Below are 23,922 nucleotides of genomic sequence, written 5' to 3'. Positions count from 1 at the left end.
ATAGTTGGAGTTCGAACCGCGGATGACTGAGTGACAACCTAAATGACCTACTGTGGACCCTGAGACATTTTTAGTTACTATCAAGTATTTAGTTTATATTGATTAATTTTAGAAGTGATTGATTCAACATTGGAAAGTACGAGGCAGGATTTCCTGGACCACTTTTTGTGGTTCAGGGAATGTGCCACTCGTATTTACGGTCGGATCGTGGTCCCAATCCGATCGTAAATTATTGCGATCCCTTCTTGAGTTTACCGTCTCCATCATGTTATAATTTTTTTTCTGAGCGGACAGTTGGAGGTCGTCCGGAGGATACTCTCGCTCGGCGTCCAATAACCTAGCCACTTATCCACCACTGGAGGCCTCCGGACGATCTCCGACCGACCGCTCCGAATAAAAATTGTAATATGATGGGAACGATGAACCCAGAAAAAGTTCGTAACAATTTACAATCAAATTATGGATCACGATCTGACTATAAATATAAATGACATATCTCCTAGATCAAAAAAGAATGATCTAAGAAATCTATGCTTGGAAAGTACTTATAACAAAAAAAACATCTATTATTATAATATTTTTATATCAATCATTCATTATAATGAAAAGAAATTCATCGATTAAAATTGAGAGTCGATGTACCAACGCATAAAGTTTGGAATCTTAATTAGGCAGTCAGGTGGACCAATAGCAGATTGTAAACAACATGTTCATTGTTGGCATCGTTTGACTTCAATCATGTTAACAGTCTGAGCAATATGACGGGTCTTAATCAAGACCAGCATCGACATCTCTTGATTGAACTGCCCCCGCCTGATAAAATCAAATGCGGAGAAATGCGATACCAAATTTTAAACATTGACTTATCCAAAACGTCAGAGTGCACGCATATAATTAAAATTTTATAATAAATATTGATAGAAAAATTAAGGGTCAGAGCTCGCTCGATCGGCTCATTCGGTCGGTGTTCAGACAATACGAAATTATATCGTCTGTGCCTGATTAGTGATTATAGGGATGAGGCCAGATCAATTATACTTCAGCTTTATGATTTGATTAAGAAAATTTGTATATTTAATTACTAATAATTTAAATATCAACGTACAATTAATGAATTTTTGATGATGCTTTTAAAACTAAAAGATGCCCTTTAATTGTCGGCCAAGAGAAATGGTCCTAAAATATTAATTAATAAAGTTGCATTTTTAAATTTCTCAATCACCCTGAAAGGGAGGTTCCATGTTAAGTAGCTATTATCGTAATATTATTTTTTTTTAAAAAAATTTAGATATCTAACTCTGACCATATCCCCGACAATAAATATGTCGATTAACTTGATTCAGTCTTGTTTAAAGAAAATATAAGAGTTGAGTTGTAAATCTAATGTGCGGATAAGTTAATGTGGAGGTTTCGTATTCTTTAATTTATGCCCCCTGATGTTGATGTTCATCTTTAGGCAGTGTTGTTGCCGGGGACGAAATGGCAGCTCATGGAGGAATTGAAATGCGTCTACTAATGATTTTTTTTTCTTCTTTTTCTTTCAAATGCTACTAATTAACTCTATCGTGGATGATGTAGAAGGTATCGTGGATGATGTAGAAGGCGGCGTTGGTCATTCGACGTTTAAATTAGTTATCGATGATGATGTAAAAGATGGAGCAATAACAAAAATAAATAGTAGTATGAATAGTATCTATTGCATATTTCCACCAATGCTTGGGCCTCCCTTTATATAGAGCTTCTGTAGCGCACGTGCACGCTCCCTAAGGTGAGCACGCTTCCCAAAGTTTCCCCTGAAAAGATTTGTCAGTAAAATGTCCCTGACATAACACCTTAACAGGCAGAGCATATCACTGAAGTGACAGTGGAAGCTTCCGCCGTACGATCTTCTAGTTGACCATGCCTGGTGTCAGCGGCACTAACTCCCAAAAGGATGTCGATGGATGACACAGGAGGTCTGCTGCTAGGCCGAGCGGAATAGCCACTCGGCCGGGACTTCGCTGTTCCTATGTACCACCTGCTCGGTCGAGGATTTCGTTGCATGTGTCGCGTCCGCTCGGCCGGAACTCCCCTGTGCTTATGTTACGTCTGCTCGATCGAAGTTTCGCTCTGCCAATGTTGAGTCCTGTTGTCTGGCCGAGCGGGGTAGCTGCTCGGCCCGACTTCTGCATATCGTCTCCTCTTCCGTCCGGCGTCCACTACTCCATTGAGCGTCGGTCATTTGACACCTCCCCATGTCAAAGGCAGATTGGACCGGAACCTTCTCCCTCGGTCGAGGAATAATCACCCGACCGACCGATGATATCTGAGCATTGACCTGATCGCCCGGCCGGTCGATGATATCTGAGTGTCGACCGTCTTGACTTTGACCTTTATCATGGCAGCTATCTCCTGAAGGATGACCCCTCTTTATCATCGCATCACATGCCCCCCTTAAGTCTAGTCGAAGGAAGCTGCAAGTCCGACTGACTGGACAAAATTATTTGTGAAGCTTTTCACCCGCTCGGTTTATGACGTTCCTTATCTTCTAATCGGTCCGACATAATCCGTTGGTCGGTAATGGGATTGCTCTTCTGTAACCGAGCGAATGTTAACAACTTTTACTATCGATCGACATGTTGTAGGCTGTCGTTCGGTGGCACGTCCCCTTCCTTACGTCGATCAGCACAACGAACATTCATACTTGGAAAAACCTTTTCTTGCGCTGCCTTGGGCGAGCACGATCCGGGCTGACATCAGCCATATTTTTGAGAGACTGTTCAAATCCCAGCTCATGATGGCTGAGCACGACCCATGCCTCCTTAATTACCTCCATTAAATGTCAGTCCGTGATAAGGCGCCACGTGTCCTGCCTGCTGCCGCCACACGCTTGACGTGACAGGCGAATATCCGCTGACGATGTGACGTTTGACGCTTTGAATTCAACGATCCGATTTCTGCCTGGGTTTCCGCGACCTAGATCGGATGGCTCCGGTCGACAAGCCCTGAGGCTTATAAACTCGTGTGCGTCGCCTTCTCCTCCTTCGGATCCCCGTCCTTGAACTTTTCAGTGATAAACGCTTGTCCCTGGGCCTTGGTATACCAGACTGAGTCCAGGTTTGACGCCAGTAATGTTGAGAGCCAGACAGCCGCCTTTAAGTTTCCTTCCGACTACAAAGTTGTTCTTTCTTCTCCTTCCGATCAGCCAAATTCTCCGCCGTCCGACTGTCTTTGTTTCTTTAGGGATCAGTTTACCGCCGGTCTGCGGTTTCCCATTCACTCCTTCTTTCCTACCGTTTGTAAATACTTTCGCATCTCCCTTCATCAATTAGTGCCGAACTCCTTTTGGTTGCTGTGCGGGGTAGTGGTTCTGTTCCGCCTGCACGCCATTCCTCCCACTCTCCTGATTTTTCATTACTTTTATTATCCCAAATTGTCCGACCCGGGGACTTTTTTCTTCCAAGCTCGAGTGAGCCTAGTTTTCTTTGACAAAATACTGACCTCCAACAAGTATTGGAGGAAATACTTCTTTTTTGTACACCTTCCCAAGCGGCCCGATTTCCCGACTAACTGGCAGCTCGAAGTGGTGAGTCAGCCTCCCTTGAAACAATACAAGAGTCGATTGGACTACCTCAATGCAGCTTCAATGTTGGCCGTTCAGAAATATGTCATCCACAAGTTGCTGCTAGAGGGTGTCCTCTATATTTTCGGCTTGAGTCTGATCCATACTCAGCTTCCCTCTAACCTAGGTATGTAACTTCTTCACTCCTTCCTTTGATTCTAATTGATTTTTCTTCCTCTTTTGCAGCTGAAGTCATGCTACATGCACATCTGGCCAGCAAGGCTAAGCTTGCGGATGTCGTGGTCAATGCAGCGGCTGTGGAGGCGTTGGAGAGCCGCAGTATGCAACTGGTCGACTATCAAGAAGATCCACAAGACGAGAGCAAAGCGGCTCTAGTCTTGGTGAGCGGATGGGCAGTCAGCCGGACGCCAAGCGGTGGAGTGACTGGTGGATCACACCCTCCCTCTGAATGACTTCCGGTCATTCAGGTTGAGGGGGCGTCAGGCTCGGCCTCCTCAGGAGAGCCACTGATCAAGCGCAAGAGGCGCCGGGCGGAGCCTTCATCGTGCTCCACTTCCTCGGTGGTGCGGACCACCGAGCGGGTTGAAATTCAACCCCCACTCCTGTTCAAGAGACTGCGGCCCCTACGTCGTCTGATCGGACACCATTGTTATTTGGTCTGCCGTAGGGAACTCTTTGCGTGCCGCCAATGGCCTTCATGCCACCACCATCGAAGGTCAAAAAATTTGGTATTCGTCTGGCGTCCTTGGCTCGGCCGTCCGGTCAAGCGACCTCGGCCCAATCATCCCTAAGCGACCAATGCCATATAACGGTGGTTTTTCATTTGCAGATTGAGGAATGGGGCGAGTCGGCTAGCGCTGAATCCCTAGCCCCCGAGCATCAAATAATTATCCAAGTGCCGCTCGCACATATATGGGCTAACGCCGAGCCTGTGCAATGATGCCTCCGGGGGCACCTGCGGACAGCCACACCTAGATATCCACTGGGGTAAGCGTTGTGTTTTATTGTATTTTCTCAATTTATGCCCGGTTAGCGCTTATACTTTCCTGGTTATTCACAATATTGGGTAAAGAGTTTGGCCATGTGACAAAGGCTCGCCTTTCTGGAGGAGGAGGTCAAGAAACTGAAGGCATTGAGCGACCAATCATCCACCTCTCAGGAGTAGATAAATGCTGAGGTGGCTAAACTGAGGGCTGATTTGGCAAAGAGCACCGAGCTACTCGAGGCTGAGCGGGGAAAGAGCATAGAGCACGCCTCTCTACTGGCTCGGCTTAACAAGCAAGTCAGCACCTTTGACGCCAAGATCGAATCGGCTAATGCAAGGAAACTCTGGGCCATCAAAGACATGGACCTGAAGAATAAAGAGGCCCGGACCCTCACTAAGAAACTCAAAGAAGCTAAAGATTTTTTGGTCACCGAACGGAAAAGCTGGTCGGCCGAAGAAACTGCCCTTCGAGGCCAACTCTCCGTAAAAAATGATGAGTTGGCCACCGCGAAGGACGAGCTTGAGGCCTCCCGAGCGGCTTTGAAAACTTATCAAGATGCCGAGCCTAGCCGATTTGAGGCTATGAAGAAGAACTGTATCCACTCGGACGCTTTCAACGATAAGGTCGCCGACCGGGCACTTCGTCTGTTCGACCTGGTGATCGAAGGGACATTCGATCAACTCCAGGCAAGCTGCTACATCTCTGCTGCTTTATCGAGTAAGGTCATCAGTCGGGACAAGCTGACCGAATCGCTTCCCGATGATGCCTTAGATTACATTGAGTGAGGTTGAGAGATCCATTTTGTTTTTAGAGTTGTTCATTATGATTCTGTGACCTTCCGATTGGTGATGAGAGTATTTTGAAGAATAATCCCAAACGGTCACTGTATTTTGAAGACTTGGAGCTTTTGAGTAGCTTGTGTTCGTGGTCAGCCATTCATCATTCTTGAGTTATAAGATCGTCTCTTGACCACTCACTTAGCCAAGGGTTTAAGGTTTCCGCTCGACCGTTGGTGAAGATGGGGAAGACGAGGGTTTAAGGTCGCCGCTCGATCGTTGGGGAAGACTAGGGTTTAAGGTCGCCGCTCGACCGTTGGTGAAGACTAGGGTTTAATGCCGCCGCTCGACCATTGATATAGACCATAGTTTAAAGTCGTCACTCGACCATTGATGAAGACTAGGGTTTAAGGTCACCACTTGACCGTTGATGTAGACCATGGTTTAAGGTCACCGCTCGACCATTAGGGAAGACTAGGGTTTAAGGTCGCCACTCGACCATCGGTGAAGACTAGGGTTTAAGGTCGCCGCTCGACCATTGATGAAGACTAAGGTTTAAGGTTGCCGCTTGACCGTTGGTGAAGACGAGGGTTTAAGGTCGCCGCTCGACCATTGGCGAAGATGAGAGTTTAAGGTCGTCACTCAACCGTTGGAGAAGATGCATCTCACGAGTGACATTCTTCGCTTTTATTCATATTTGCCCTGCGTTCAGGAAACATACAAAAATACATGTATTCACTCGCACACCTCTCATCCGGACTTGTAGGGTTGAAGATGATTCGCACTCCACGACCTCTTGAGCTGCCTTCCCCCCTCATCCTCCAAGTAATAGGCGCCTGAGCGGAACTTTTGCACGACCTTAAAAGGTCCCGCCCATGGGGCTTCGAGCTTGGTGACGTCGTTGACTGGATTCACCTTTTTCCATATGAGATCGCCGACCTGGAAGGACCTTGGGATCACCTTCCGGTTGTAGTTCTGCTTCATCTGTTATCGGTACGCTATTAGCCGAACAGCTGCTTTAGCCCACGTTTCGTCTACCAAGTCGAGCTCCATGAGTCTCCGTTCGGGGTTTCCTTCATCGTAGTACTACACCCGATAGGATTTTACCCTGACCTCCACAGGGACGACTACTTTGCCGTCGTATACTAGTAGAAGGGGGTTATGCCAGTCCTCTCCTTAGGGGTCGTGCGAAGGGCCCACAACACACTGTTGAGCTCGTCGACCCAACTGTCTCCGGCGTGGTCGAGCTGAGCACTTAGAACTCTGAGGATTTCCCGATTGGCAATTTCGGCTTGTCCATTGCCCTGGGGGTAGGCCACAGAGGTGAAGGCTTGTTGGATGTCATAGCCCTCGCACCACTCTCTGAGCCCTTGACCGGCGAATTATCTCCCATTGTCTGATATGAGCCGGCGTTGGATGCCGAACCGGCATATAATGTTCTACCAAATGAACTTAATGACCATATGCTTGGTTATTCTTGCAAGCGACTCGGCTTCCAGCCAATTCGAGAAGTAGTCCACCACGACGAGCAGAAATCTCCGCTGACCTGTCGCCATGGGGAATGACCCAACGATATCCATGCCCCATTGGTTGAACTGGCAAGATACTATGGACGCTTTCATTTCCTCGTTCAGTCGGTGCAGAAGGTGTTGGAGCCCCAGGTTGTTTTGATGTGATGAAACAAGTTAAGTTAGGTCCTGTGGTGTTTTGACCCTGTGGTGTTTTGACCCTGTGTCTAAGTGTTCAGGAACTTAGGAGCACATGAAGTTGAGCGGAAGACGGAGCTAAGGAGAAGGATGGCACGAGAGAGAGCCGACGGGTTTGGTGCGTCTAAGGGACGAGGCACTGTGGAAGAGTACACCGGCAGACGAGAAGGAAGCGTGCAGTGTTTCCGAAGGACGAGAAGCTGGAGAGGAAGATTGCTCAGGGAGCAAGAGACGCAGCCAACGAGAAGGTTGGCACGAGAGAGCCGATGGACTCGGTGTGTCCGAGGGACGAAGAGCTGCAGATGAGTACACTGGCAGACGAGAAGGAACCACGCAACATTTCTGAGGGACGTGAAGCCAAAACGGAAGGTTGCTCGAAAAGGTCGATATTGGATTTGGGTGAGCCTTATTTCGGTTGGCCGAAATCACCCAAGCGAGCGGAGCGGAAGACATATCTGGACCGAGGCGAGCACAACTAGAGCAGAGAGCCCAGACCGCAAAAAGTCAACAAAGTTGACTTTAAGGGTCCGGCCGCCCGAAACCCTTCTGGGCGCTCGGAATGTGACTTTTGACCAGATCACATTTGACCATGATTTGCTGTGAAGGGGATAAAGTTTTATCCCCTTCCAGGTGACTGAAACCCTCTAGGCACCCCGACCAAGGCAATTGATCCTGTCCGAATGCTGAATCAACGGACGCTGGGCACGTGGCGCTCCCGGCTGCTGACGTGGATCCTCGACTGGTTGCACGAACCTCCGGCGAACCTGCACAGAAGTCGGGCCGGGAAGGGGTTCCCGGCGGCGACCCTCCGACGCTCAAGTCAGGCAAGCAAACAGTGAAGAAAGTGGCTCCAGAGGTGTTTCACGCGTACCTCCGGCGAAGTATGCGGCTCTTTATATAGAGCGGCGAAAGAGCTCCTGCACGTCCACCGAGGTGCATACGTGTCCGCAACCCATACCTCGGTATGTGTCTGTCAGAAAGCTTACCTGACGTCATACTGCTACAGTCCGAGTATGTCCTTGATGGGACAACAGAACACCTCGTTGTCAGACTTAGAGTATGGCCTAGCCATAGGACTTGACGGCTGTCAGAAGGTGTTCTTGTCTATTTCTATCCACCCCAGGTCGGGACGTCCGTCCGTCCGGCTGGACGGGGAGCTCCCGCCCTGGCCGGACGGAACTCCCCTCCCGTCCGGACTGCCATTTACTTCGATATGCTGGGGAGAATTTCGGTAGGGTGCTATGTAAGGACTGTTAACAGTATATCACCTTCTCTTAGGCCTTCCGCTCGGCTCCTTGCTACTGTTCCACTGAGCGTCGGAACCCCGACTCCCGCCGGGGCGCCTCTTACCGTCAGATGCTCATCGGTCAGCCGATCGGTCTATCCTTTTCTCCCGAGTCCGGTCGGCTCACCCTTCTCCGGTGGACCCCCTGGCCCTTTGATCTCCACGCAGCGTTGACCCCTCGCAATGGGGTCCTCTGCCTTGACCACCGGACCACTTGCCTTCCCCTCAAGTCTAGTCGAAGGAGGCGAAGTCCGACTGACTGGACTGCCGACCTGATCGAGTGACGACCGATACCTTAGTCCGCTCGGACTGGCCAATGGATGCTCAGCCGTTCGGCGATATCTCGCCCGTGCCTTGGAATTTATGCCGAAGCTTCTGTTAACCACGTGCGTTAACCCGTAACTTGTTGACACGTGGCTGCCTTTCTCTTGTCAGGGTATGGCGGTGGCGCCACATCCGATGGGACAACCGCCGTTTGAAAGGAACGGCTGGATGATGACCTCGTTATCGACGACCTGGATCGGACGGTGGAAATTGATCGCTGCCGCCCTTATAAAGCTCCCGACCCCTGCTCTTCGCCGCATTTCGACCTCCTCGTTTCCAGACATCCCGCTGCTCCTCTTTTCGCCGGCGACCTTGTGTTTCAGCTCTCCGACGACTCCACAACTCCTTTCGATCATCTCCTTTGCCCGTAAGCCTTCCTTTCCCTTGCTGCCTCTTTTTTTTCCTCTATTAGGTATCTTTTTCATCATCTTGCCATCTTCCCTAGTTTTATTTCTTTTTCCATCCATTCCGCGTTTATTCTCGGCCCTATACCATGACCAGTACCTCACAGCCGACCGGCGGTGCTCCTGGTCTTTGGTATTCGACCATGGAAAGTCGGTTCGACGAGGAGGACGCTTTGCGCCTCACTCGAACCTATAATCTGCCGCTCGACCACCACATTGTAGTAGCTAACCCCACCGATCGGCCACATGAACCGCCGCCCGGCACTGTTCTTTTCTTCCGAGACCAATTTTTGGCCGGGCTACGCTTTCCACCCCATAAGTTCTTCTTACAAGTCTGCAATTATTTTCGCATTCCGCTCGGCCAGGTAGTCCCTAATTACATTAGGCTGCTGAGCGGGGTGATAGTTCTCTTTAAACTGAACGACATCCTCCTCGACCCTAAGATTTTCCACTACTTTTTTTATCCCAAGCAAGCCGAGTGGGGCACCTTTGTTTTCCAGTCTAGGATAGGTTTCGTCCTCTTCGATAACATGCCGAGCTCCAACAAACATTGGAAGGAGCATTTTTTTCTATATACGTTTTCCCGAGCCGCCAACTTTCCGTACCAAGTGGCAGACGGCGATGCCAGCACAACCGGAGCTCGGTAAATTTAGAGGCGACGCGGCCTACCTTCATGCAGCCAAACGGCTGGTTGGTCAGCGTTATCATATTGACAAGCTGCTCCTTCCGGGAGTAATGCACATATTCGGCTTGTCTTCTACCCCAGCCGATCTGCCCTGCAGCATGAGTAAGTTCCCTTATCTCCCCATTTATTTTGTTCTAACTGATTTATTTCTTGCTTCTGCAGCTGAAGTTATGTGGCGCGCCAAGGCTACCGATCGACTGAAACTGCGAGCCGCCGAGATCGAGGCAGCCAAGAACAAGGAGATCGCCGAGCGGGGCCTTGCTCCAGCGGATCCGGTCGGCGAAGAAGGTGAGGGGACTCAGGATGTCCCCGAAGCCTTAGCCGCTCCTGCCTCTCACGACGAGGCTGCGGGCGACATAGAACCCTCCGCTCAAGTCGAGGTAGAGGGCCGTTCGGCCGACGACGTTCCTCTGGCAACTCGGAAGCGCAAACAGCCGGAGGCAACCTCTCAACCGATTCCATCCGATGAACCGCAATCCGAGCGGGGCGACGAAGCTCCAGTGTTGTCCGGGACGATTTCTATCGAGAGTACCCCGACGCCGCTCGGCTCTCCAAGGGCAACCTCTGAGGTGCCGCCCTCCAGTCCTCCAAGAACGCTGCGACGTATTAAGCGATTGGGCGACCGTCCTTCCTCCTCCGCCGGTGAGCCGTCCGGCAAGGCTACTGCTTCTAAAGGTGATCCGAGCGGTTCGAAATTGATAAAGACCGTCTTGCGCCTCCTGTCTAAAGAATACATGGCAGCCGTTGATCGACCTATCGTCCCCGAGTAGCAAATCACACTCACGGGTCCCCTCGCCAAAGCTTGGGAGGATGCTCGTCTTCGGATCGCCATGATGTACCCCTGGTCAGCTCGGCGACAGCAATCTACAACAGGCGACCGAGGTATGTTGTCTTGCTTTGTTGGTTATTTCGGCTCGAGCTTCTAACCTGCTCATATTCGTTCACAGAACTGGGTGGAACAGATTGCCATAAGCAATCGCCTGGCCGAACTGGAGGACGAACTGAAGAAGCTCAAGGCTGCGGGGGACAGCAGACAATCGACGGCCGCTCTGGAGAAGGCCGAAAGGTTGCTGGAAGCTGAGCGGGGTAAGACTTCCGGATTGACGAGCGAGGTTGCCCGCCTCGAAGCCTTAGTCAAGCAGCGGGATAAAGAAGTAAAGACCGCGACCGCTCGGAAGCTCAAGGCCATTGATGATATGGACTTGATGAAGGTGGAGAACCGGGGGCTGGAACAACGGGTGAAGGAGCTAGACGCCTCACTAACTGCCGAGCGGGAGGGTCGCTCCGCCGATCGGACCAAAGCAGAAGGAGCCTTGCAAGATCTTCAGGCTACCCTGGATGCTTCCCAGACCGCTCTCAAGGATTACCAAAATGGAGAGCCCAGTTGATCGGCGGAGGTACGCAAAGCCTTCGTCCTCTCGGACGAGTTTGGCGAGAAATTTACCGACAAGCTCTCCTTGACTTTTGAGGAGGCAATCAAAGTGGCGGTGGAATACATGAAGAACAAAGGCCATGCTCCTGCCGATCTGTCCGTCCCTGCCGATGACCTGGCGACCATGATGGGCTCCATCCCTGACCATCTTTTTAATTTTGATGACTAAGAATCTGTCTGTGAGGCTATTTTGTAATTTTTCTGTATCCGTGCCGGTCGGGGCAAACTTTAGGAATTTTGTCTATCCGCCGGTCAGCATGAATGAACTGTGTCTTGTTATTTGCCCATTCTTCCCGCGTCCGATTTTTGTTTTTCACCTTGGTCTTGAGCTTTTTGTGCCCCAAGTACATTTTATAAAGGAGCCACTCGGCCTTACGCTATTACGTCGGGTCCGACCGAGGGCTACGCAGAAAACCATCCATCCGGCAGCCCTATAGGCTTCGGTCGCCCGTCGAATTTTACCGTCGGAACTTGACTACTGTCCGATCGGTGGGTTTATAAACGCCGAGTCGTCTTTCGACGGTCTTCCGCTCGGACGTTTATAGACGCCGGCTCGTCTCTCGATATTTAACGTCGGAGCTCGACGGTCTTCCTCTCGGACGTTTATAAACGCCGGCTCGTCTCTCGATATTTAACGTCGGAGCTCGACGGTCTTACGCCGGACGCTTATAGGCGCGCTCGTCTCTCGATATTTAACGCCGAGCTCGACGGCCTTCCGCCGGACGCTTATAGACGCCACTCTCTCGATATTTAACGTCTGAGCTCGACGGCCTTCCGCCGACGCTTATAGACGCCGCTCTCTCGATATTTAACGCCGAGCTCGACGGTCTTCCGCCGACATTTATAACGCCGGCTCGCCTCGATATTTAACGCCGAGCTCGACGGCCTTCGCCGGACGCTTATAGACGCCGCCTCTCGATATTTAACGCCGAGCTCGACGGCCCGCCGGACGCTTATAGACGCCGCCGTCTCGATATTTAACGCCGGAGCTCGACGATCTTCCGCCGAGATTTATAGACGCCGCTCGTCTCGATATTTAACGCCGAGCTCGACGGTCTTCCGCCGGACGCTTTAGACGCCGGCTCGTCTCTCGATATTTAACGTCGGAGCTCGACGGCCTTCCGCCCGGACGTTTATAGACGCCGGCTCGTCTCTCGATATTTAACGTCGGAGCTCGACGGTCTTCCGCTCGGACGTTTATAGACGCCGGCTCGTCTCTCGATATTTAACGTCGGAGCTCGACGGTCTTCCGCTCGGACGTTTATAGACGCCGGCTTGTCTCTCGATATTTAACGTCGGAGCTCGACGGTCTTCCGCTCGGACGTTTATAGACGCCGGCTCGTCTCTCGATATTTAATGTCGGAGCTCGACGGTCTTCCGCTCGGACGTTTATAGACGCCGGCTCGTCTCTCGATATTTAACGTCGGAGCTCGACGGTCTTCCGCTCGGATGATTTATAGACGCCGGCTCGTCTCTCGATATTTAACGTCGGAGCTCGACGGTCTTCCGCTCGGACGTTTATAGACGCCGGCTCGTCTCTCGATATTTAACGTCGGAGCTCGACGGTCTTTTTTAAGGCTAACTTCAATACAGCTGCTCTGCAAGCCCATTGGTCATCCTTTGAATTAATTTTGCTTCCTGCATTACAAGGGTACGGGCGACCAAAATATATGCAAAAATAATTTACATTAGTGCACCTTTCACCCAGCCCGATAAGGCTGGAGATGATTCGCGCTCCACGGCCAGGCCAGCTGACTCCCATCTCCATCATCCAAATAATAAGCGCCCGAGCGGAGCTTTTCAATAACCTTGAAGGGGCCCGCCCACGGTGCTTCCAGCTTGCCGACGTCGCCGACCGGCTTGACTTTCTTCCAGACAAGATCGCCGACCTGGAATGATCTGGGGATTACGCGATGGTTGTAGTTTTGCTTCATCCGCTGCCGGTACGCCATCAGCCGAACGGACGCCTTGGCTCTTTCTTCTTCGATCAAATCCAGCTCCAGGTTTCTCCGTTCGGCGCTGTCCTCATCATAATTTTGGATCTGAGCGGACTCGACGCCGACTTCAACAGGAATGACCGCTTCTCCACCATACACCAGATGGAAAGGCGTGACGCCCGTCCCTTCCTTTGGAGTCGTTCGGATGGCCCATAAGACGCTTGGCACTTCATCTACCCAGCTTCCTCCCAAGTGGTCGAGCCGAGCACGCAGAATACGAAGAATTTCCCGGTTGGCTACTTCGGCTTGACCGTTGCTTTGGGGGTAGGCCAGGGACGTGAAGTGTTGCTCGATGTCATAGCTTTTGCACCAGTCCTCGAGCAACTTCCCTGTGAATTGCCGCCCATTGTCGGAAACCAGTCGGCGAGGGATGCCGAACTGACAGATGATGTGTTGCCAGATGAATTTTTTGACCATCTGTTCGGTGATCCTGGCTAGCGGCTCAGCCTCCACCCACTTGGAAAAATAATCGACCGCCACTAGCAGAAATTTCCGCTGTCCGGTCGCCATTGGAAATGGACCAACAATATCCATCCCCCATTGATCGAACGGACATGAGACTGTGGATGCCTTCATTTCCTCTGCCGGTCGGTGGTAGAAGTTATGGTACTTCTGGCACGAAAGGCACGTCGACACAGTCCGAGCGGCGTCTGCTTGTAAGGTTGGCCAGAAGTACCCAGCCAGCAGGATCTTTTTAGCCAGCGATCGTCCGCTCGGATGCCCTTCGCACGATCCTTGATGTACTTCTTGGAGGATATAAGCCGAGTCCTCCGAGCTCACGCATTTCAACAGCGGGCGTGAGAAAGCCTTCTTGTAAAGCTAATCGCCGATGAGTGTGAACCGACCAGCTCTCCTCCTTAGCAGCTGGGCTTCATTCTGATCGGACGGTGTGGCGCCCGAGCGCAGAAACTCCGTAATGGGTGCCCTCCAGTCGCTCGGACACGTAAGGCCTTCCATGCGATCGACATGCGCCACCAACAACACTTGTTCAATTGGCTGCTGAATGGCGATCGGCGTTATTGAGCTCGCGAGCTTGGCTAACTCATCGGCCGCTTGATTTTCTTCTCTGGGTATCTTCTGGACAATAACTTCTCTAAAATCGTCTTTAAGCCTTTCAAAGGCTTCAGCGTAGAGCTTGAGCCGAGCGTTGTTAATTTCAAAAGTGCCAGAGAGCTGCTGCGCGGCCAACTGCGAATCCGAATGAAGCGTTACCCGACCGGCGCCAACATGCCGAGCTGCCTGCAAGCCGGCTATGAGGGCCTTATACTCTGCTTCATTGTTTGTAGCTTTATAATCCAGCCGGACGGATAAGTGCATCTTTTCTTCTTGAGGGGAGAGCAACAATATTCCAATCCCGCTTCCGAGCCGAGTGGACGACCCATCCACATATATTCTCCACATAGCTTCCGGCTCCGACTTTTGCACCTCAGTCACAAAATCAGCCAAGGACTGCGCTTTGATCGCCGAGCGGGGCTGATATTGGATGTCAAATTCACTCAACTCCGTCGTCCATTTGATGAGCCGCCCGGATGCTTCTGGATTCAGTAATACACGCCGGAGCGGGCTATTGGTTTTGACAATGATGGTATGCGCCAGGAAGTATGGGCGAAGGCGCCGAGCGGCGAGGATCAGAGCAAAAGCCAGCTTTTCGAGCCCAGTGTAGCGAGATTCAGCATCTTTTAAAATATGACTAAGAAAATACACAGGCTCCTCTCCGCTCGCCCTCACTAGTGCCGAGCCAATTGCTTGCTCGGTGGAAGACAGGTAGATGCAAAGTGGCTCACCTATAGCCCTTGGCTAATACCGGGAGGGAATTCAGATATGCCTTCAAATCTTCGAACGCCCGATCACATTCTTCATCCCAATGAAATTTGGTGGCCTTGCGCAAGATTTTGAAGAAAGGCAGGCTCCGGTCAACGGTTTTGGATATGAATCTGGACAAAGCAGTTATCCGACCGGTCAAACGCTGCACCTCCCTCAGATTTCTTGAGGGCGGCATGTCTTGTAGGGCTTTTACTTTGCTGGGATTTGCTTCAATACCCCGCTCGGTCACTATATACCCCAAGAAACACCCTCCTTTCGCTCCGAACAGGCACTTCTGAGGATTTAGCTTGACTCCATATTTGCGTAGCGTTCGGAAAGTTTCTTCCATGTCCTTGAAGAGATCGGCCGCTCGGACGGACTTGATGAGAATGTCGTCCACGTACACTTCCAGATTTCGCCCGATCTGCTCTCTGAATACTTTGTTCATCAAGCGCTGATATGTGGCCCCCGCATTCTTCAATCCGAACGACATCACATTATAGCAATAGGTGCCGTCGGCCGTTACGAAGCTAACTTTTCCTTGATCTTCGCGGGCGAGCGACACTTGATGATATCCTTGGTAAGCGTCAAGCATACATATTAATTCGCAGCCGGCCGTAGAGTCCAGGATAAAAGTCCTTCGGGCAAGCTTTGTTGAGATCCCGAAAATCTATGCATACTCTCCACTTGTTGCCCGGCTTGGAGACTAACACTACGTTAGCCAGCCAGCTCGGGAACTGCACCTCGCGTATATGGCCGGCTTCCAGAAGCTTCTCAACTTCCGCCCGGATGATGGCATTCTGCTTGGTGCTGAAATCTCTTTTTCTCTGCTTCACTGGCCGGGCGTCCGACCGGACGTGGAGCTCATGCTGCGCTACACTTGGTGAAATTCCGGGTAGCTCATGGGTCGACCAGACAAAGACATCATGGTTTCTTTGGAGGCATTTGATCACTTCCTCCTTTTGGTTGGCCTCCAGATCGGACGCAATAAAGGTAGTGGCCTCCGATCGGATTGGATGAATCTGCACTTCCTCCTTTTCTTCATAAATTAAAGAGGGTGGCTTTTCAGTTATGGCGTTTACCTCGATCCAGGGTGCCTTCCGAGCGGAGTTGGCTTCTGCTCGGATCATCTCGACGTAGCATCGCCGAGCCGCGAGTTGATCTCCTCGTACTTCACCCACTTTATCCTCCACGGGGAACTTGATCTTCTGATAGAAGGTGGAAACGGCTGCTTTGAACTCGCTGAGCGCCGGTCGTCCCAAAATAACGTTGTAGGACGAAGGAGAATCGACCACCACGAAGTTTGCTGTCCTCGTCCTCCTGAGCGGCTCTTCTCCCAGCGAGATAGCCAGCCGGATCTGTCCGACCGGCTGAACTTCGTTACCCGTAAACCCGTATAGGGGGGTTGTCATGGGTAGCAGCTCGGCTTGATCAATTTGTAGCTGATCGAACGCCTTCTTGAATATGATATTGACTGAGCTTCCTGTGTCAACAAATACGCGGTGAATAGTGTAATTAGCTATTACCGCTTTGATGAGGAGAGCGTCGTCGTGGGGTACTTCAACTCCTTCCAAGTCCGAAGGTCCGAAACTAATTTCGGGTCCGCTCGCTCGCTCTTGGCTGCAGCCGACTGCATGGATTTTGTAATGCCCGAAAATTCTCAAACTTGCATTAGAAATATTCTATGATTTTTGTGGAATTATTAGATATTTTTCCGGAATTTTCCGAGTAGCGGAAGTAGCAAAAATAATTAGAAGAATAAAAAGACTTAAGCGGGAATCGAACCCGGGACCTCTCGGGTCCGCTAAACCTTTAGTTAGCCTTAGTAACCGGTGAACCCAGCAGGGCCGTGCTGAAAGGAAAGGAGAATCAAATATATTTATATTTAAGTTGGGCCTAGTTATCCACTTAATATAAATTAAAAACTTAAGTTGGTTTGGGTTATTTTTAATTGGTTTGGCAACTCCTCCCTCTCCAAAACCCTCACCGACGCCACCTCTCCCTCTCCTCCCTCTCTCGGCGCCAACCACAAGGAAGACCTAGGGTTCTCTCCCTAGGGTCTCAAGGTCACTTTCCTGCGACGATTTCAGCACGAGGACGTTCCCCTCCGCGAGTAGAGCACGTGGACGCGAGCGAATCGTCAAGAAGTCGCCTCCACCGGAATTTCTAGCGAATAGATCTGTAAGAAATCTAGCACACAAGGTAAGAAACCCCTCACCTGCGGTATAAGTAGCTCCGTTTGGTTTTATACGCACTAGTTTAGCTATATGCAGTTTTTATCGACGCATAGGGTGAATTTGACCCTCCTCGCAGATTTAGGGATTTAGTGAGTACTTCTAGATGGGCCGGACACGTATTCCCTCTTCAGTGGGGGTTCCTAGACGTTGTCGGGTGCCTAGAAGTGGTCTCCCTAATAGAGGGGAGAGTTGGGGCACACTAGGTGTTCGATAAAATAGCTAGTTAAGTTAAAATGCAAATTAGCATTTTATAGCTCAGTTAAATGCATTAGAAGCATTTAAATCAGTAAATCAGTTTATTTTAGCTTATATATGGGACTACGGTCCAATGGGTGGGCTCCCACAGTCGCCTCTAGGTTCAGACAACCTAGCTCTAGGTTCAGATAACCTAGAAACAGCAAGAAAAGCAATATATTAGATTTTATTTTCAGTGGCACTGTACTGGATCAGATATCCATTGGGTTAGACTCCCACAGTCGTCCTTAGGTTTAGATAAGCTAGTTAACCCTACTAAATTCGGGACTTGCAAACCCGGGTCTAGTTAGGGACGCGCGCACAGCAAGTACAGTTGTCGGGCCCAAACATCATGATTATGTATTTTCACTTATTATGAATTAGTTTTCAAAGATCAAAATTAGTTATGTTAGTTGAGTTTGAATTCAGTATTAGTTTAGCTACAGTTTAGCTTATTATATGTTCAGTTCAGTTATCTTTATTGATTCATATGATTAGTTGCCATGCCATGTTCAGTATGCATGATAGTGATTCAGTTTATGCTTGTAACCATTGTATGCCATGCTAGTACATGTTTTAAATAGCATTCTTTAAAAAGCATGTTGCATCGTTGCATGTTTTAGTGAGGTAGTTGGTTTCTTACTAAGCTTTAAGCTTACAGATTCTACTTTTCCTTATACTGCAGATAAAGGTAAAGGAAAGATGGACTAGCAGAGGAAGCTGGAGGGCAATGCAAAGGTGGTGTGTGTGGCAGGAACTGGAATAAAAGACCTTGGAGAGTTTAGTAAATTAGAAACTAGTTTTTCTTTAAGACATTTTCTTATACCTTCCTTTTAATGCATTTCTAGTAGTTAAAGGTTATGAGTTGATGAACCATGCTCCATGTCATGTTGGAATGTTAGCTATATGTTATTGGAATGTTTATTATACATTAGATAGTTGTTATGTGAGATCTTTGGCACGCATCAGTGCTGATATCAGGGGCCTGATACTCAAAGCCCGATGGTTCTGGCGCATCGGTCTCTCTCGATAGACCTCGAGTACATAGATGCTGACGTAAGCTTCGTTGTTTTGTTCGTTCACTAGGGATCGGTTCTCGACCGAAATTGACATGTCGTCATCGCTCAAGGTGTTAGAGTTGGCCAAAAATGACGCGTCATCCCAGATGGTCGGCAGACCGATCCAGCAGCGTACAGGATCGCAGTGTGGTTTATGGATCGGTCGGTTGAACGATCCGGAGTTTCCTACCGTGCCAGTATTAGTAGATCGGTCTGTGGATCGATCCGAAGCTTATTATCAGATGTAAACACCTCTCCTAGCATGTGTACAACTCCTAGGTACACCCAGAACACTAAGTTAAACCTTACAGCATTTAGTTCAGTAAAATTTCAAATTAGATCAGTTTTTCCGCAATAGTAATTTAGCACAGCATAACTGTAGCGATCGGCCTCGCAGCCTAGTCAGTAGGAGGCGGGTCGTTACAAATTTGGAGCTGCCGGACGCTCGCCTTCCTTGCTCGGTTAGAGTCACCTCTGGTTAACCCGCCTGATATGATGTTGATCTCGCCTCGGGAAGCATTGCTTCTATTTTCTTCTTCCCGAGCGGACGATCGGGGGCGTTCCCTTGACATCCGGAGATTCTCCTGTCTCGGAGAGCGATGCCGCTCGGGAGTTTGTCGTTGTCTCTTATCAGCTACCGTCCGCTCGGCTTCACGAGGCTTCTGTCGTCTGTCGGCTGATGGCGACCGACGACCGCCACCTCTAGGAATGGGGTGGGCGATCAGTGGAAGGCTCTGACAATCCCTGGTGTTATGTGTGTACGTCCGGTGAAAGGAGCAGAACATTGGAGTCCATCTCTTCCTCGTCCTTGGCCACTCGGCTGCTACTTCTTGAACATGAGGTCTTGGATGAGCACAAATTGTTTCAGCCCGTGGTCCTCTGGGTGGCTGATGAGCAGCGTGCGACTTCCGTTCGACGGGGGGAGCCCGCTCGGCTGGAGTTTCTTTTTTCCGGGCCGCTTGTGCTTCCTCCACGTTGATGTATTCGTTGGCCCAGTGTAGCATGTGATCGTAGTCTCGGGGCGGCTTCCGAATGAGCGATCGGAAGAAATCCCCGTCCACGAGGCCTTGTGTGAAGGCATTCATCATGGTCTCCGAGGTGGCCGTTGGAATGTCCATGGCCACTTTGTTGAACCGCTGGATGTAAGCTCGGAGCGATTCGCGGGCTTCCTATTTGATGGCAAACAGACTAACGCTAGTTTTCTGGTAGCGCCGACTGCTGGCGAAGTGGTGGAGGAAGGCCGTTCGGAAGTCTTTGAAGTTGGTGATGGATCCGTCCGGCAGTCTCCGAAACCACCGTTGAGCCGATCCCGAGAGAGTGGTAAGAAAAACCCGACACTTCACTCCATCTGTGTATTGATGCAGGGTTGCCGTGTTATCAAACTTGCCCAGATGATCATCCAGGTCGGTTATCCTATTGTATTCGTTGATCGTCGGAGGTACGTAGTGCTTGGGCAGAGGGTCTCGTAGAATAGCTTCTGAAAATTGCCGATTAATCCGCTCGGGCGATGAGTCCGTGCGGGGGGCTTTTCCTTTTCTGTCATTCCGTCTAGGCATCTCATCCGAAGAAGATCCCCGATCTCTATGAGTTGCTGCGGCTTCGGGGGTGCGGAATAGGGCTCGATGAAATGCAACGGTAGCCGGTTGTGCTTCCGCTCGACCACCAGACGCTGACGTTGCTTGCTGTTCCGGCCCACAAGCTTGGCGGCCCTCAATTCGACCAGAGCGTCGAGTTCCTCCGTCGAAAGCGTCACCGTGTGTTGTCGTCCAGCCTCGTCCATTGCTTCCGTTCGGATGCAGGAGCGTTCCCACAGACGACGCCAAATTGATCCTGTCCGAATGCTGAATCAACGGACGCTGGGCACGTGGCGCTCCCCGGATGCTGAACGAACCTCCGGCGAACCTGCACAGAAGTCGGGCCGGGAAGGGGTTCCCGGCGGCGACCCTCCGACGCTCAAGTCAGGCAAGCAAACAGTGAAGAAAGTGGCTCCAGAGGTGTTTCACGCGTACCTCCGGCGAAGTATGCGGCTCTTTATATAGAGCGGCGAAAGAGCTCCTGCACGTCCACCGAGGTGCATACGTGTCCGCAACCCATACCTCGGTATGTGTCTGTCAGAAAGCTTACCTGACGCCATACTGCTACAGTCCGAGTATGTCCTTGATGGGACAACAGAACACCTCGTTGTCAGACTTGGAGTATGACCTAGCCATAGGACTTGACGGCTGTCAGAAGGTGTTCTTGTCTATTTCTATCCACCCCAGGTCGGGACGTCCGTCCGTCCGGCTGGACGGGGAGTTCATGCGCCGGCCGGACGGACCTCAGCTCCCGCCCTAGCCGGACGGAACTCCCCTCCCGTCCGGACTGCCATTTACTTCGATATGCTGGGGAGAATTTCGGTAGGGTGCTATGTAAGGACTGTTAACAGTATATCACCTTCTCTTAGGCCTTCCGCTCGGCTCCTTGCTACTGTTCCACTGAGCGTCGGAACCCCGACTCCCGCCGGGGCGCCTCTTACCGTCAGATGCTCATCGGTCGGCCGATCGATCTATCCTTTTCTCCCGAGTCCGGTCGGCTCACCCTTCTCCGGTGGACCCCCCGGCCCTTTGATCTCCACGCAGCGTTGACCTCTCGCAATGGGGTCCTCTGCCTTGACCACTGGATCAGCTATAAATACAGCCTTGGTCCAGAAGCTTTTCAATAGAACAAGCAATTTGATATTCAACACTTGTACACTTCTCTTGTTTAGTTTAGCTTCTTAATTTCTGTGCTTGAATGTTGTAAGAGGCTTCTCCACCTGAAGGAGATCTTTATTGCACTTCAACTTTCTTGGATTAACAACCTCCCCGGTTGTAACCAAGTAAATCCTGTGAACCTCGTCTTTCTGTTTATTTAATTATCTATGCAATTGTTTGTTTAAGTTATAAGTCCGAGAAGGGTATTTTGGTTTAATTTGTGTAGGGCTATTCAACCCCTCCGATAGCTGACCACCAACGATCCCCAACAGAAGGTTATGATACTTTTGGTAGGACAAGCAGGTGGCTACCGTCCGAGCGACGTCTTCTTGGAGGGTCGGCCAAAAATATTCGGCTAAGAGTATCTTCCGAGCTAACGCACAGCCTGTTAGGACCAAAAGTAGCTAGAGGGGGGGGGGGGTGAATAGCTCGTCGCGTTCGCTCGGTGCTCGGCGTTGCTTGTTCCTTCAAAGATGTGTAGCGGAAAATACAGAAACAAACACACAACGCTAACACGGTTGGTTTTACTTGGTATCCACCTCACAAGAGGTGACTAATCCAAGGATCCACACCACGCACGCACCCTCCACTATGAAAACACTCCTTTTCGGTAACTACCGAGGGCGGAGAAACCCTACAATACTCAATACAAGAAGAGAGGGAAAGGATACAAGAAATACAAGCTTACAAGCTTACAATGAGTACAAAACCCTAACCCTAGCTTCTCTTCTTGGCTTTGATCCGCCTCTTGACTTGGAGAGCTTCCAAGATCCTTCAAGAACTGGCGATCTGAGCTTTGTGAGCGCTGTGGAGGAGTTGGCGAGAGCTCTGGAGTGAATCGGAGAAGTTCTTACCGCAGCCATCGAACGCCTGCAGCTATAAACGACGCCAACGGTCGGATCCCGATCGATTCGAATGTTCCCAATCGATCGGGGAGGCTTTGGATCGATCCACGGATCGATCCAGAGTGCCTCTGTGCTCTGGAAACGCGCCTGGATCGATCCACGGATCGATCCAGCGCTTATCGCGCGAAGCAGATCCACCGATCGATTGGGACCTCTGGATCGATCCACGGATCGATCCAGAGCCTGGATCGATCCACCGATCGATCCAGCACTTGGTTTTTGTCCAAAACCAAGTCCTAAACCTCCAAACCAACATCCGGTCAACCTTGACCTGTTGGTATGTCATGCCTAGCATCTAGTCACTCCCTTACCAAGTGTCCGGTCAATCCCTTTGACCCACTTGGACTTTTCTCTGTGCCAAGTATCCGGTCAATCCCTTTGACCTACTTGGACTTTTCTTTCATGCCAAGTATCCAGCAATCCTTTGACCTACTTGGACTTCCCAAGACCGGATGTCCGATCATCCTGATCCATCTGGATTTTCCTAGCTTCACTCACTGTGGCTTTCACCTAGCTTCACTCACTAGGGTTTTCCATCCGCCTAGCTTCACTCACTAGGGCTTTCACCGCTTCACTCACCAGACTTCGCCTAGCTTCACCACTAGGGCTTTCACGGCTTCACTCACCAGATTTCCATCCGCCTAGCTTCACCACTAGGACTTTCACCGGCTTCACTCACCGTGATTTTCATCCGCCTAGCTTCACTCATCAGGACTTTTCTTCCGCCTGGCTTCACTCACGGACTTTCATTTTGCCTAACATCCCGGTTAGGACTTCCCAAGTATCCAACAACCTTGACCTACTTGACTCTTCTTCAATCAATATCTTATTGTCAAACATCTAAACCCAAACCAAGACTCGGCTTGGTTACCCAGGTCAACCTTGACACGAGGGATATTGCACCAACAATCTCCCCTTTTTTGATGTTTGACAATACCACAATAACACTTACAATCCCATATGTAAGTTAGGCTAATCCCATAGCCTCCTTCTTCATGCCACTAGGTAATGAAAGCATAAATTAAGCTCTTTCTCCCCCCAAGAGGGCAAACTCCCTCTGGTAATGAAAGCCTAACTTACTCCCTTTCATGAGTCCTTTCATTCTCCCCTATGACCTTCCCATAGGTAATGAAGGACTAAGCTTAACCATACATTCTCCCCTATTGGCACACATCAACCCATCGTTGGACACACATCAACCTATGCTCCATTAGGCACACTTCAACAAATCCATTTGTTGAAGACTCTCCCCGAAGAGTTGCTCATCGTTGTTCACAACATCACTCGTTGTGATCAACATGATAATGAAGGTCCCACACCCTTCATTTATTCTTAACTTCTCCTCAATGTAGACAACTACCCAACCTTGAGCATTATCTACCACTTGAGTGTCCACTTGAAATAATGAGGATATCCACTCCCCATTTCTCCCCATTTCAAGTTTAAATGCTCAACCTTGAGCAAGTTCACAACAGAAGGTTAACCACCTTCCAAGGTTCATGAAAAATAATTTTCATGTCTTTAAAGAGTCCCTCCCCCTAAAGACATGGTGGTAACTTCTGTCATTGCACCAACAATGACTTGGAATCCCTAAAACATTAGGAAACCCAAATTTAGAAGTTTTGAGGTTCAAATATTCAAAATTTGAAACAACCTCAACCTAAACTTCTACTTAGTCTTCGTTAACCAATCCATCCTTGTTTTCAACATGAAAACACCCTTTGTATGTATACAAATGTATTTAAGGGGTTTGGAATGGTTACCTAGACTCAAAGAGGTTCAAGGATGCTGACATC

The 23,922-nt window shown here is 50.1% G+C and overlaps 1 protein-coding gene across 1 annotated transcript; it reads left to right on the top strand.

Moving 5' to 3' along the window:
• Positions 1-3,625: 3,625 nt before the first annotated feature.
• LOC122019575 (paramyosin-like) lies at positions 3,626-11,116 on the top strand. The gene is made up of 4 exons (XM_042577032.1): positions 3,626-3,728; positions 3,788-3,942; positions 4,728-5,270; positions 10,676-11,116. Exons 1-4 carry the CDS (start codon positions 3,626-3,628, stop codon positions 11,114-11,116), a joined length of 1,242 nt encoding a protein of 413 aa, XP_042432966.1.
• Positions 11,117-23,922: the final 12,806 nt, after the last annotated feature.

The sequence above is a fragment of the Zingiber officinale genome, chromosome 9A, assembly GCF_018446385.1.
Source record: "Zingiber officinale cultivar Zhangliang chromosome 9A, Zo_v1.1, whole genome shotgun sequence".
Taxonomy (NCBI): Eukaryota; Viridiplantae; Streptophyta; class Magnoliopsida; order Zingiberales; family Zingiberaceae; genus Zingiber; species Zingiber officinale.
Note: the sequence above shows the minus strand (reverse complement) of the source record. Positions and strands in the feature narration are given on the sequence as shown.